This window comes from Martes martes (genome assembly GCF_963455335.1).
Source record: "Martes martes genome assembly, chromosome: 10".
NCBI classification, from domain to species: Eukaryota; Metazoa; Chordata; class Mammalia; order Carnivora; family Mustelidae; genus Martes; species Martes martes.
The window spans coordinates 11,140,794-11,156,324 of record NC_137898.1 but is presented as its reverse complement, the minus strand read 5'-3'; the positions used below and the strand labels follow the sequence as shown (position 1 = coordinate 11,156,324).

At 40.0% G+C, this 15,531-nt stretch overlaps 1 protein-coding gene across 1 annotated transcript in view; it reads right to left on the bottom strand.

The window, feature by feature from the left end:
- The window catches only part of CBLIF (cobalamin binding intrinsic factor), a gene marked incomplete at both ends in the record, with an annotated part of 88,738 nt that extends 74,219 nt beyond the window's left edge, over positions 1 to 14,519 (bottom strand). The window contains one exon of the mRNA XM_080816910.1: positions 14,441 to 14,519. Within this exon, the coding sequence (XP_080673036.1) occupies positions 14,441 to 14,519 (79 nt within the window). The remainder of the gene's footprint in view (positions 1 to 14,440) is intronic.
- Between the last annotated feature and the right edge of the window lie 1,012 nt (positions 14,520 to 15,531).

Sequence of the window (15,531 nt, the reverse complement as noted above, 5' to 3'; positions counted from 1 at the left end):
ATTTTGTTCTATTCTCTCTTCCTTTCTATTTTTATGTTCTTGGCCAGGATTCTTCTTATTGTAGTTGTTGTTATTCCTCTTCTGCTTAGAAATCTCAAAGCCATCTGCACTTCTGAGCCAGATTCTTTGTTGTTTCAAAAAAAATTATAGGGTCTCAGCTGGAAAAGGCTAGAGGAGGCTCTCTGTAGTTCCACTTCTTTATCAGGGTTGTGCTCTTCAATCATGAAGTTGGCATAGGTCATTCATATATCTAGTTAAGGAAAAGTACAAATGGGTTTGATAACAGTCTTCCTCCCTGTCCCCGCATCTTGACAAAAACAGTAATGCAGAAAATTGACCACTTCCCTGAAGGAAGTTTAGACTTTACCATCCATGGTCAGTAGAGGTCGCAAAAACACTTATGATAGTCTCAACGCATTACCAAACCCGTGCTTGGGCAATATACTGGAAGCAATCAGGAGCACATGGAAACTACATTTTATTACAGCACTTCCTCAAAGTGGAATTGCAATGTGTCACAGATCCATTGTCAGCCTGCTTGTCTGTGCCCCAGTCTTGCTGGGAGGAAAACAAATGAACACACACAGTTAATTGCAAAAGTTGGGGGGGGGGAGGCAGTTCTCTCTCTCTCTCTCTCTCTCTCTCACACACACACACACACACACACTCCTTCCTTTCATTGCCCAAATTATTGTAAAAAAAAAAAAAAAAAAGGTCATCCTTGTTAAAAGTAATTTTTTCCCCACTTTCCAGCTGCTCAATCATTACGTATCAAATGGAGAAAATGTAGACAACAGAGAAGCAAACAACAACAAAAAAGTCAATCTCCAATAATTACATCACACAGTGAACCACTCTAATACTCTGACATGGATGGCATCAGAGTACATCATGAATGTCTTTTCTTTGTCAGCAAGTATTTATTTTCAACACGAATTTTACTGACAGTTAAAAAAATGAATTTAATACAGGTATCTGGGTGGCTCAGTCAGTTGAGCATCTAACTCTTGATTTCAGCTCAGGTCACAATCTCAGGATCATGGGCTCGAGCCCCAGGTCCAGCTCCATGCTCAGTGTGGCATCTGCTTGGGCTTCTGTCTCTTCCTTTCTCTTTCTGCACCCCCTCTAAATAAATACATAAAAATCTTAAAAAAATTAATGTTTATATCATACTTCTTTTAAAAAATTAATTAACTTTTAAAATCAAGTATAATTAACATATACGTAATATATTAGTATCAGATATATGATATAGTGATTCAACACTTCTATACATTACTCAATGCTCATCACCAAAAGTGTATTTTCAATCCTCTCTGTCTATTTCACCCATCCCCTCCCCTCTCTCCTTGGCAACACCAGTTTGTTCCCTGTAGTCAAGAGTCTGGTTTTTTTTGTTTGTCTTTTCTTTCTTTGTTTATCTGTTTTGTTTCTTTTTTTTTTTTTAAGAGATTAAAAAATATCGTTTATTTGAGAGAGAAAGAGAACACATGCGCCAGCAGTGGGGAGGGGTATAGCTGAGCATGGAGGTGGAGGTGGGGCTCTATCCCAGGGCTCTGAAATCATGGCGACCTGAAGTCAGATGTTTAACTGACTGAGCCACACAGGCACTCTGTTTTGTTTTTTTTTTGTTTTTTGTTTTTCTTAAATTCCACATATGAACCAGTAATTCCTCTACTGGGTATTTACCCAAAGAAAATAAAAACACTAATTCAAAAAGTTATATATTCACCCCTATGTTTATAGCAGCATTATTACAATAGCCAAATTATGGAAGCAGCCCAGCTGTTTATTCATAGATGATGGATAAAGATGTGGTGTAGCTATGCAATGGACTATTATTCAGCCATAAAAAAAGAATGAAATCTTGCCTTGTGCAACAACATGGGTGCTCTAGAGGGTATAATGCTTAGTGAAGTCAGTCAGAGAAAGATAGATACTGTATGTTCTCACTCATATGTGGACTTCAGAATTTCGGTGACTTTTAAGTATCCCAGCATATGGATCCACCAGGGTTTATCTCTCCATTGCCCTATTGTTGGGCATGTAGACTGTTTCCGCGTTTTCTATATTTTGAATATCAGGGCATGTTATGAGAGATCACTTATTCACACTCCCGGAGGGTGCCTTCCATCACAGCACCAGCGCTGGGCTTTTCCTGGGGTCCAATGATGTACCTAATGGTATGTTTGGGATGAGGGCTTGGGCTGGTGGCTCACACCTCCTTCTCCCAGGAGCCCCTGTTGCCAGAGGGCAGGCTCTTGCTCTGAGCAGCTGGGGGTGGAGATCTGCGATGGGGCAGGTGAATCTCTGCCTTGGGGTCAGTTCAGGAAATGTACTGAGGCTGCATCTCTAGGGTTTGCTCTCTAATTGCCTCAGCACACATTTTGATTCTTGTATATCTGTGCCCTATTGTGTATACTTTTCAGAATTGGGATTTTGGAGGTTGTAGTTGAGTCTGTTAGGTCTTCTGATACAATTTTCATATCCTTCACTGAAAAGTTGGTACCAGTGTTGACTCCTACCAGCAGAGACTGGAGTTATGACTGTCTTTGAAAGCTTAATTTTTCTTTTAAATGTAGGTATAGGGTGAGGTTATAGATCTGTATTTCTATTTACTGTGTAAAATACATATGTTACATGTGTGGTGTGGGATTTTAAATATATATTTATATTTAATACATAAAATAGATTTCAAATTTTGTATTACATAGTATAGGTTATAGTTACATATTAAATGTTTGTATATATCTATAAATTATATAAAAATATACATTTTAAACTTAATTTTACCCAGAATAAATATTAGAAATGGAAAGGGAGAGTATGAGTCTCATTTACCTAGTTCTAAACCACCTGGGAGACTCATGAAATAATTTTGGTTATTTCACTAAGTGATTTGAAAAGTAGTACTTGGAATAAGAAGAAAATTGGAGTTTTTAAGATATATAATTTCATTTGTAGAAATAAAGGAATCCATTTGTTAATTAATCATGAAGATCAGCATGAACCCCAAAGATATCACCTGGGCTCTCTCTCCTCCCTTCATTCTAGGTTTAAATGATGACTGGCAGTCATTGCCTTGAGAAGCTGGACTTCTTTCATGGGCCACAGATGTTAAGACTCCAGGGAAGTTTGAATCATTTATTCTACGTAGTGGTTTCTGTGTTTTTAGCAGGAATATAGCAGCATTGTAGATATCCAGGGTATTTTTGCATAGACTTGGAATAAAGTGAACAAAAATTCCACCGTCTTTTGGAGATGTTTGAGAGAACCTGAACCCACCTTGTCCTTAGCACTGTGTGAAATTGGCTGTGATGTGCTCACGGTCAGAGGGTTTGTAGTCAGCAACTCCTGGAAACAAGCAGAGAAGAACATGAGGAGACCATGGTGCATGTAACTACTCCCACCTCCCGAATGACCAGCCCCTTGCTAGAGGAGTAAAATCATCCCAGAGTGCAATGGGCAGCTTGATGACTATGGAAGAGAATGGAATTGAGATTTAGGGAGTCTTTGTTTCCAGGCTCAGAGTTGCCACATGGAACATGTCTTTGGACAAGCCCCTTAAATTGTGAGATCCTCCTTTGCTTCATGTCTAAAACTGCACTAATAATATTTACCCCAAAGAAACATTTCAGGATTAGGAATAATGACTGCCAGGTGCCTCATATAGTACCTGATACATAGCAAGTGTGCAAGAAAATGACTTAGTTAAGCCAAGTTTAGAACATTCGAGGTAGGAACTCATGTTCACTTTTGAAGATTTTGCCAAAAGTAGGGAAGGGCAGTGGGTTGCGAAGTCTTGGGTTTCAAGGCAGAGAAGTTAGATGATGGCAGTATTGATGATTAGCTTTCAAGTCACGGGGCATCAGAAAGAATAATTCCAGGCCCAGATTTTTTGGATCCCAGAGGCCTTTCTATTTCCCCTTCTCTCCCCAGAGAAGAAAGGTAATTGGCAGACATGAGACTGCCATTCTTTTTGGAGATTTTTAAAAAAATGTTAGAGCAAGAAGAATGAACATTGAATGAAGCTGTGGGGGAAGGACAGTCATGCTACAGTTTGGAAGCCTGGGCTCGATGATCGCTCAATCCCACACTAGATACAGGAGTTTTGGAAGTCCCTTTAACGCCTTCAAGACTTAGTAAAAAAGAGAATCGGGGCGCCTGGGTGGCTCAGTGGGTTAAAGCCTCTGCCTTCGGCTCGGGTCATGATCCCAGGGTCTTGGGATGGAGCCCCTCGTGGGGCTCTTTGCTCAGCAGGGAGCCTGCCTCCCTTCCTCTCTCTCTGCCTGCCTCTCTGCCTACTTGTGATTTCTGTCTGTCAAATAAATAAATAAAAAATCTTTAAAAAAAAAAAAAAGAGAATCAACAATACCTACAGAGTTGATGGGTGAAATACGATAACATCCCTGCATGAAAAGCCATGTTTCCCATTCCCCATATTTGTTTCCCACTGGTGATGAAGTCACCGTGCTTTTATTTTACACAATGATGTTTAATTTTTAAAACCTTAAGTGGTCATCTTCTTGGGTCACATTTTACTTTATCTATTATTTTTTTTTAAATTTCTCACATTGCTTTTTCCTTTTTCAGCTCTTATTGCTATAAGTAGATCAGTCCAGTTTTCTTAGTTATTGAAAAAGCTATTTTATTTTTATTTTATTTTTTTTAAAGATTTTATTTATTTATTTGACAGACAGATCACAAGTAGGCAGAGAGGCAGGCAGAGAGAGAAGGGAGGAAGCAGGCTCCCTGCTGAGCAGTGAGCCCGATGCGGGGCTCGATCCCAGGACGCTGGGATCATGACCTGAGCCGAAGGCAGTGGCTTTAACCCACTGAGCCACCCAGGCGCCCTGAAAAAGCTATTTTAGAAAGCCAGCCACCTGTTCTGTTATCATCCATCTATCTACTTATCATCTATCATTCAATCGAATCACTGTACATATATGCATAACATATATGCATATATACATATACATGCATCACTGTAACCGCAGGTATTGTATGTATACATACACTCTCACAATTATTTGTTGATTAAATGAATGAATGAATTAAATAAGGAAATGAAATAGAGTAGCCTGCAGACTATGGAAGAAAGTCCCAGATTCCTTTCCTTTTCTCACCTCATCAGCAGGTATTTTGCCACTAAGGAATTGCCAGTATGTCTGATCATGGACACTTTCATCAATATTTTTGATAGAGGAGACGACAAGGCCCCAGGATGTCACTGTGGTTTCAAATCTGTAAGAATAAAATCATATGTGATGAACCTCAGGCAATAACAGGTTAAGGTGAGGTGACAGAGACATTCTAAATGCTTTAGAAATCAGATAAAACCAAATTTCTTTTTGTTGTCTACTAAGTCTAGGACTTTTAGTAGTATGTTGAACAACAGTGCTGAGAGTGGACATCCCTTCCTTGTTCCTGACCTAAAGGAAGAAGCACTCAGCTTTTCCCCCGTGGAGAATGATATTTGCTGTGGAATTTTCATAGATGGATTTTATGATATTGAGGTATGTTCCCTCTATCCCTACACTGTGGAGAGTTTTAATCAAAAAAAGATGCTGTACTTCATCAAATGCTTTTTCTGCATCTATTAAGAGGATCATATGGTTGTTGTCCTTTCTTTTATTAATGTAGTGTATCACATTGATTGATTTGCATGCTTGCAGCCCAGGAATAAATCCCACTTGTTTGTAGTGAATAATACTTTTATGGTACTTTTGGATCCTATCAGCTAGTATCTTGGAGAGAATTTGGGCATCCATATTCATCAGGGATATTTCTGTAATTCTCCTTTTTGATGGAGTCTTTGTCTGGTTTGGGGATCAGGATAATGGTGGCCTCATAAAACAAGCTTGGAAGTTTCCTTCCATTTCCATTTTTCCAGGATGGTAAGTGTTAGATCTTCTTTAAATGTTTGGAAGAACTCCCCTGTGAAGCCATCTGGCCCTGGACTCTTGTTTGTTGGGAGATTTTTGATTACTGCTTCAATTTCCTTGCTGGTTATGGGTTTGTCCAGGTTTTCTGTTTCTTCCTGATTCAGTTTTGGTAGTTTATACATCCATAGGCCTGTATCTATTTCTTACAGATTAGCTAAATTGTTGGCCTGTGGTTGCTCATTATATGTTCTTATATTTGTTTGCATTTCTTCAGTGATGGTCGTCATCTCTCCTCTTTCATTCATGATTTTATTTATTTAGGTCTTTTCTTTTTTCTTTTTGATAAGTCTGGCCAGGGGTTTATTGATCTTATTAATTTTTTCAAATATCTAGGTCTTAGTTTCATTGACCTGTTCCACTGTTCTTTTGGTTTCCATTTCATTTATTTCTGCTCTAATCTTTATTAATTTTTTTCTTCTGCTGTATTTAGGCTTTACTTGCTGTTCTTTCTCCAGCTCCTTTAGGAGTAAGGTTAGGCTGTGTATTTGAGATCTTTCTTATTTCTTGGGAAAGGCTAGTAGTGCTATATACTTCCTTCTTAGGACTGTCTTCGCTGCATCCCAAAGGTTTTGAAAAATTCTGTTTTCCTTTATCAATTTTTAAAAACTCTTTAATTTCCTGTGACCCATTCATTCTTTAGTAGGGTGCTCTTTAATCTCCATTTATTTGTGTTCTTTCCAAATTTCGCCTTGTGACTGAGTTCAGGTTTCAAAGCATTTTGCAATATGCAGGGAATGATCCCAATCTTGTGGTACTGGTTGAGACCCAATTTGCAACCCAGTATGTGTTCTATTTTAGAGAATGTTCCATGTGCACTTGAGAAGAATGTGTATTCTCTTGCTTTAGGATGGAATGCTCTGAATTTATCTGTGAAATCCATGTGGTCCAGTGTGTTATTCAAAGCCCTTGTTTCTTTGTTGATCTTCTGCTTAGATGATCTGTCCATTGCAGTGAGTGGATATTAAAGTCCCCTACCATTATTGTATTATTATTAATGTGTTTCTTTAATTTTGTTATTAATTGGTTTAGATAATTGGCTGCTCCTATGTTAGGGGCATAAATATTTACGATTATTAGATCTTATTGTATAGAACCTTTAGTTATGATATTATCTCCTTCTTCATCTTTTTTTGTATTCTTTGGTTTAAAATCTCATTTGTCTGATATAAGGATTGCTACCCCAGCTTTCTTTCAGTGTCCACTAGCATGGACATTGAAAGTCTGGAGGTGTCTTTGGGTCTAAAATGAGTATCCTGCAGACAGCATATTGATGGGTCTTGCTTTTTATCCAATCTGATACCCTGTGTTTTTTTTTAATTTGGGCATGTAGCCCATTTACATTTAGAATAATTATTGAAAGATATAAATTTAGTGCCATTGTATTACCTGTAAAGTTTCTGTATATTTTCTGTATATCATCTGTTTCTTTCTGATGTATGTTACTTTTGGGCTGTCTCTTTGTTTACAGATCCCCTTTAATATTTCTTGCAGGGCTGGTTTAGTGATCATAATTCTTATAGTTTATGTTTTTTCTGGAAGTTTTTTTAAATTTATTTTTTATTTTTTATCTCTCCTTCTATTTTGAATGACATTCTAGCTAGATAAAGTGTTCTTGGCTGCATATTTTTCTCATTTAGCACCCTGAATATAACATGCCAGTCTTTTCTGGTCCATCATGTCTTTGTGGATAGATCTCCTGCCCGTCTAATGTTTCTACCTTTGTATGTTACTTACCTCTTGTCCCAAGCTCCTTACAGGATTTTCTTTTTCTCTCAGATTTGCAAGTTTCACTATTATATGTCAAGGTGTTGACCTATTTTTATTGATTTTGAGGGTGGTTTTCTGTGCCTCCTGGACTTGAATGCCTGCTTGCTTCCCCAGGTTAGGGACGTTCTCTGCTATCAGTTGCTCCAATACACCTTTTGCTCCCCTCTTGCTCTTTTCTCTTCTGGGATCCCAATTATTCAAATATTGTTTTGCTTTATGGTATCACTTATCTCTTGAATTCTCCCCTGATATTGTAGTTGTTTATCTCTTTTTATTAGCTTCTTTATCCTCTATCATTTTCTCTTCTATATCACTAATTCTCTCTTCTGCCTAATTTATCCTAGCAGTTAGAGCCTCCATCTTGTATTGCATGTCATTAATAACCTTTTTGATTTTGACTTGATTGGATTTTAGTTCTTTTATTTCTCCAGAAAGGGAGAGGAGAGAGAGAGAGAGAGAGAGAGAGAGAGAATATAACCTGAAAGGTGAACAGAAAAGAGCAGTACAGTGGATCCTGTGTGTATTTTGGTCTGTTTGTTAGAAAATGAAATCCCTTTTCCTTGTTATTCCTTATGCTCCACAAGTAAGTGAAACCATACGATAATTGGCTCTCTCTGCTTGACTTCTTTCCCTCAGCATAATCTCCTCCAGTCCCATCCATGTTGATACAAAAGTTGGGTATTCATCCTTTCTGATGAAGGCATAATACTCCATAGTGTATATGGAACACATCTTCCTTATCCATTCGTCCGTTGAAGGGCATCTTGGTTCTTTCCACAGTTTGGCAACCATGGCCATTGCTGCTATGAACATTGGGGTACAGATGGCCCTTCTTTTCACTACATCTGTATCTTTGGGGTAAATATCTAGTAGTGCAATGGCAGGGCCATAGGGTAGCTCTATTTTTAATTTCTTGGAATCTCCACACTGTTTTCCAAAGTAGCTGCACCAACTTGCATTCCCACCAACAGTGTAAGAGGGTTCCCCTTTCTCCACATCCGGTCCAAAACTTGTTTATTGTCTTGTTAATTTTGGCCATTCTAACTGGTGTAAGGTGGTATCTCAATTGGGGGAAATTGGAGGGGGAGATGAACCATGAGAGACTGTGGATGCTGAGAAACAAACTGAGGATTTTGGAGGGGAGGAGGGTAGGGGGTTAGATGAGCCTGGCGGTGGGTACTAAGGAGGGCATGTGTTGCATGGAGCACTGGGTGTGGTGCATAAACAATGAATCTTGGAACACTGAAAAAATGAAATTAAATTGAAAAAAAAAGAAGAAAACTAAATCCCCAAATTGCAAAGAATGGAAAGTTTATATATGTACAAAATTAAAATTAAATACAATGAAAGGATAGAATGTAACTTTAAAAATGAAAATGAAAAAACAAAAAAGGAAAGAAAGAATATAAACAGACAGGTGTACAGAACAGAGCAATACATGCTATCCTGGGTGTATTTTGGATTGTTAGAAGAAACTATATCCCAAAGTTGAAAAGAAAGAAAAACTTTAAAATAAATAAATAAATAAATATTCATCCTTACAGTTGCATTCTGTCCTTTCAATGTATTGATAGAATGTAACTGTAAGGATGAAAATTTAAAAAGACTTAAAAAGAGAGAATATAATCAAACAGGTGAAGGGAACAGAGGAGTACACTAGATTGCTAGATTCTGGGTGTATTTTGGTCGTTTGTTAGAATAAACTGCATTCCAAAATTGTAAAGAAAGAGAAGTTTATATATTTATACAAAAATAAAATTAAATACAATGAAAGGATATAGTGTAACTGTAAAAATGAAAATTAAAAAAAGACTTAAGAAGAGGGTTGATAAAATAGGAAATTAGTGGGAAAGGAAAGAGAAAAAAATTTAAAATAGAAACACTAGAGATTTATCAGAAGAAACCCACATGAATTCTGTACACTATTTTCCCCTAGGTCTGGATTTCTATAGTTCTGTGTGATAGGTAAATTTGGTCTTAGCTGGATGTTCTTGCTGATCTTCTGGGGGAGGGCCCTGTTGAGCTGATTCTCAGGTGCCTTTGCTCCAGGCAGAACTGCACCACTCTTGCCAGGGGCCAGGCCAAGTAATTTGCTCCAGATTGCTCTATGTGGGTTTTGTTCCCTGAAGCTTTCTATGCATTTTAAAGGATGAGAATGAAAATGGTGTCCTCCCAATCTCCAGCCCTAGAGCTGAAAGCTGTGCCCTGCATACCTCAGTGTGCCCTTAGGAAAAAACAGTCAGTCACTCCTGTCTCCTTGGTCTCTGTCTGTACTCCATGCTTACCTAGTCTGTGACTGAGCATTTCTGCCTCAGGCACATGACCCTGATTGGAGTCTCCCAACCCTGCAAACCACTGTGGTGCACACCTGTGCCTCTCCTCCTGGGAGATGAAGGCAGGTTTCACCATGGTTCTGCTGTTTGCTGGTTCCCTGCTTGGAGTGGTTGCCTGACAGTCAGCAGTTGTGGTAAATGGCAACATGGAGCTGAGAGTCCACCACTCCCGGGCTTACCGTTTGCAGCTAGCTTCCTGGCTCCGATGCCTGAGAACTCTGCCACACTCAGGCACCCCTGGTCTTCTTGTGACCCCGATGTTCTTGAGACCACACTGTCCCACCTAGGATTCTGCCCCACTTCACCACCTGAGATCCTTTCAGGCAGGGACAGCCCTCACTGGAGCAGACTTTTAAAGTTCTGATTTTTGCAGTCCTCCAATGTATATTGCTTTCTGGTAGCTGGCATACAGAGGCTCACTGCCTCCTCAGTTTATCTTCTGATATATGGCCTTGGATTCACTTCTGCACACCTACCTTGTAGAAAGTGTTTGCTTTTCTATTTGTAGAGTTGCAGCAATTCTTTTCTTATATCTCTGGTTTCACAGGTGTTCACAATGATTTGATAGCTACCTAGGTGAATTCCTGGGACCAGACAAAACTAAGGTCTCCTACTCCTTCACCGTCTTGGACTCCTGACAGAGACAATTTAAAAGCTTTAGAGATCAGATAAAACCATGCTGAGCAGGGTGCCTGACATGGAGCTTGATCCCCAGACCCTGGGATCGTGGCCCAAGCTGAAGACAGATGCTTAATGACTGAGCCACCCAGGTACCTGTGTTTATATGTTTTTAAAATAGGCTCTACCCCCAATGTGGGGCTTGAAATCATGATCCTTAGATCAAGAGTCACATGCTCTGCTGACTGAACCAGCCAGGTGCCATGGACTCATGGCTTTTTTGGGAGCTTGTCTCTGCTACCTCTGCACAGTTCCTCAATATTGGTCATCCCCTCTATCAGATGACATCCAATCTCTTTCTCCTGTCCTGATCTCTTTTTCTAGGCCTTCATCTAAACCTCCAAAAGCTCCCTAGTGTTTCTGTTTTAAACACCCACAATTAGACATGTCTAAAGGAATTAAGTCTTTTTCTCTGAAAGACATTATTTTCTTCTGACACTCCTATTAAAAGATACCTGGGAATAAACCAAACCAAAGAGATAAGGGATCTACTTGAGGAACTACAGAACACTCATGAAAGAAATCGAAGAAGACACAAAAAGATGGAAGACCATTCCATGCTCTTGGATCAGAAGAATAAACGTTGTTAAAATGTCTATACTGCCTAGAGCAATCTATACTTTTAATGCCATTCCGATCAAAATTCCACTGGTATTTTTCAAAGAGCTGGAGTAAATAATCCTAAAATTTGTATGGAATCAGAAGAGACCCTGAATTGTGAAGGAAATGTTGAAAAAGAAAAACAAAACTGGCGGCATCATGTTGCCTGATTTCAAACTTTACTACAAAGCTGTGATCACCAAGACAGCATGGTACTGGCATAAAAACAGACACATAGACCAGTGGAACAGAGTAGAGAGCCCAGATATGGACCCTCAACTCTATGGTCAAATAATCTTCGACAAAGCAGGAAAAAATATACAGTGGAAAGAAGATAGTCTCTTCAATAAATGGTGCTCGGAAAATTGGACAGCTATATGTAGAAGAATGAAACTCGACCATTCTCTTACACCATACACAAAGATAAATGGATAAAAGGAAATGGATAAAAGACCTCAACGTGAAACAGGAATCTATCAGAATTCTCGAGGAGAACATAGGCAGTAACCTCTTTGATATCAGCCACAGCAACTTCTTTCAAGATATGTCTCCAAAAGCAAAGGAAACAAAAGTGAAAATGAACTTTTGGGACTTCATCAAGATCAAAAGCTTCTGCACAGCAAAGGAAACAGTCAACAAAACAAAGAGGCAACCCATGGAATGGGAGAAGATATTTGCAAATGACAATACAGACAAAATGTTGATATCCAGGATCTATAAAGAACTTCTCAAACTCAATACACACAAAACAGATAATCATGCCAAAAAATGGGCAGAAGACATGAACAGACACTTCTCCAATAAAGACATACAAATGGCTATCAGACACAGGAAAAAATGTTCATCACTAGCCATCAGGGAGATTCAAATTAAAACCACATTGAGATACCACCTTACACCAGTTAGAATGGCCAAAATTAGCAAGACAGGAAACAACGTGTGCTGGGAGAGGATGTGGAGAAAGGGGAACCCTCTTACACTGTTGGTGGGAATGCAAGTTGGTGCAGGCACTTTGGAGAACAGTGTGGAGATTCCTCAAGAAATTAAAAATAGAGCTTCCCTATGACCCTGCCATTGCACTACTGGGTATTTACCCCAAAGATACAGATGGAGTGAAAAGAAGGGCCATCTGTACCCCAATGTTTATAGCAGCCATGGCCACGGTCGCCAAACTGTGGAAAGAACCAAGATGCCCTTCAACGGATGAATGGATAAGGAAGATGTGGTCCATATACACTATGCAGTATTATGCCTCCATCAGAAAGGATGAACACCCAACTTTTGTATCAACATGGATGGGACTGGAGGAGATTATGCTGAGGGAAAGAAGTCAAGCAGAGAGAGCCAATTATCGTATGGTTTCACTTATTTGTGGAGCATAACAAATAATATGGAGGACAAGGGGAGATTGAGAGGAGAAGGGAGTTGAGGGAAATTGGAAGGGGAGGTGAACCATGAGAGACTATGGACTCTGAAAAACAACCTGAGGGTTTTGAAGGGGCGGGGGGTAGGAGGTTGGAGGAGCCAGGTGGTGTGTATTAGGGAGGGCATGGATTGCATGGAGCACTCGGTGTGGTGAAAAAACAATGAATACTGTTATGCTGAAAAGAAATAAAAAATTTAAAAAAAAATGTAAATACAGAAAAAAAAATTCAATTAGCCAATATAGAGTACAAAATTAATTTCAGATGTAAGGTTCAATAATTAATTAGTTGTATATAACACCCAGTGCTTATCACACTCTTTATTATTTTTTATTTTTATTTTTGTTTTTTTAAAGATTTATTTATTTATTTGAAAGAGAGAGAATGAAAGAGAGGGAGAGAGAGTATGAGAAGGGGAGGCTTGGAAGGAGAAGCAGACTCCCCACCGAGCAGGGAGCCTGATGCAGGACTTGATCCGAGAACTCCAGGATCATGACCTGAGCCGACGGCAGTCGCTTAACCAACTGAGCCACCCAGGTGTCCCTATTTTTAATTTTTAATTAATTAATTAATTATAAAAAATTTATTTATTTATTTGACAGAGAGAGACAGATAGTGAGAGAGGGAACACAAGAGGGGGAGTGGGAGTGAGAGAAGCAGGCTCCCTGCTGAGCAGGGCCTGATGCAGGGCTCAATCCCAGGACCCTAGATCATGACCTGAGCCAAAGGCAGATGCCTAACAGACTGAGCCACCCAGGTGCCCTATCTTTTTTATTTTTTAAGTTATTGTTTTTTGGGTTGCCTGGGTGGTATAGTTGGTTAAACTTTGGACTCTTGGTTTTGGCTCAGGTCATGATCTCAGGGTCTTGGGATTGAGCCCTATGTCCAGCTCTGTGCTCAGCATGGAGTCTGTTTGTGATTCTCTCTCTCTCCCTCCCTCTGCCCTTTCCCCACTTTTTCTCCCTAAAATAAATAAGTCTTAAAAAAAAAAGCTATTTCTTTTTTGTGTTTTAGGGTTTTATCTATTTATTTGAGAGAGAGAGAGAATGTGCATGAGTAGGGAGAACAGCAGAGCGACAGGGACAAGCAGACTCCCTGCTGAGTGCAGAGCCTTATATGGGGCTCTATCCACAACACTGAAATTGTGACCTGGGCTGAAATCAAGAGTCAGACATTAAACCCACTGAGCCACTGAGGTACCAACTACTTTTTAAAAGATTTTATTTTTATGTCATCTCTATACCCTGCATGGGGCTCAAACTCACAATCCTGAGATCAAGAGTTGCATCCTCCTCAACTAAGCCAGGCAGGCACCTCCTTTTTCTCTCAGTCTTACATGGAAAATATGGAAGACATGGGATACAAGCTGTCCTCAGTGAGATCCAACATCCCCCAGCAGTGGCACTTGGTCAGAAGAGCTCTGAGCATCTCTCTTTGTGCTGCCAGCCATTGTTCCTGCACCACTCTTTCAACCTCTTCTAAGGTAAAATGCATAGACTTGCTTCTCCAAGCACTTACGGGGTTCAGTCAGGAAAGATGCAGCACACACTCACCCTGACTCGCCCACTTGGAACTCCTACAGTGATTGCTGTTTTCAGTCACTTTCTCCTTAGCAGACCTCCGTGTGTAAGGTTTCCCCCTGTGCCCGGGGGAACTGCTCCCCTGACCTCTCTGGATAAACCACCATACTCACAGCATGAACTTCGGGTCCAGGTGCTGGTCCCAGCTGCAGCCCAGAGAAGGTTCAGGAGGGGGAGGGTGAACCAGGTCATCCCACTCTCTCTTGTTTAGTTTACAGATCCCGTGCACAGATCCCCATGTTTGAAAGTGGGGGTGTTTCTCTACTTTCTCTTATATGTACTTCTTTTTGTCAAACAGTCTGGCGTCCTCCCCCTTCTGGCTACTCCTAACCACTTAAGCTGACCCCTCCTTCTCTGATAGAACTAATTTCCACATGCTTATCTAAGTTCCCGCCTATCAATCCTTCCAGGTGTGTGGAGGTGACTTCTAGGTGGCCCAGTCATAGGAAACACTTGGGGCTGAGTGTGCAGTGATGGCCATGACAGAGTGTCCTTCCCCACAGTCCTGGGTCATCACATCAGGAGTGTGGCTGGTTTGTGAGTGAGCGTAAACAGGCCTTCCTCCTGGGCCTTTACACACCTGCCCAGACAACCTCCTGGCTGTTGGTCGGCAGCCACTTCACCGAAGGTTAGGCAGTTCTTAAGGCACCGCCTTGCTTTTGGTTCGAGGCACTCGCTTTGTGAAGTTGGCCTTTATGCAGTTAATAAGTTGCTGTGACCTGAGTCCCAGTCTAGGCCCTTTAAGGTTGTTTGACTTTAGGTGAGCAATGGACCCAAGCGTCCCAGAATTTTTTTTTTTTTTTAAGTAAATTTGCACCTGGGCTGTGCATGGAGCCCAATGCAAGGCTCTAACTTGGGACCCTGAGATCAAGACCTGAGCTAAGATCAAGCGTGGATGATTAATGGACCTGAACAACCCAGGCACCCTGCCCAGAAATTGTTTCATTTGATTTTTCTTTATCTGGGGACAAAGCTGTTTCAAACACCCAGGGCTTTCAGATACTATCACTTAAAGTAAATAATTAGAAAATGTGTATCAGTGAACTGTATTAAATATTAAGTATATATATTTTTTCAGAAATACAATGATATTAAAGCAAAGTATACCTCCCTATAACATACAACTAGACATAATATTTGAGATTAGGATGAAAGGAGCTAATTTTTTTTTGTAACTACTGGAATTTAAGCAGCTTCTTTTGGG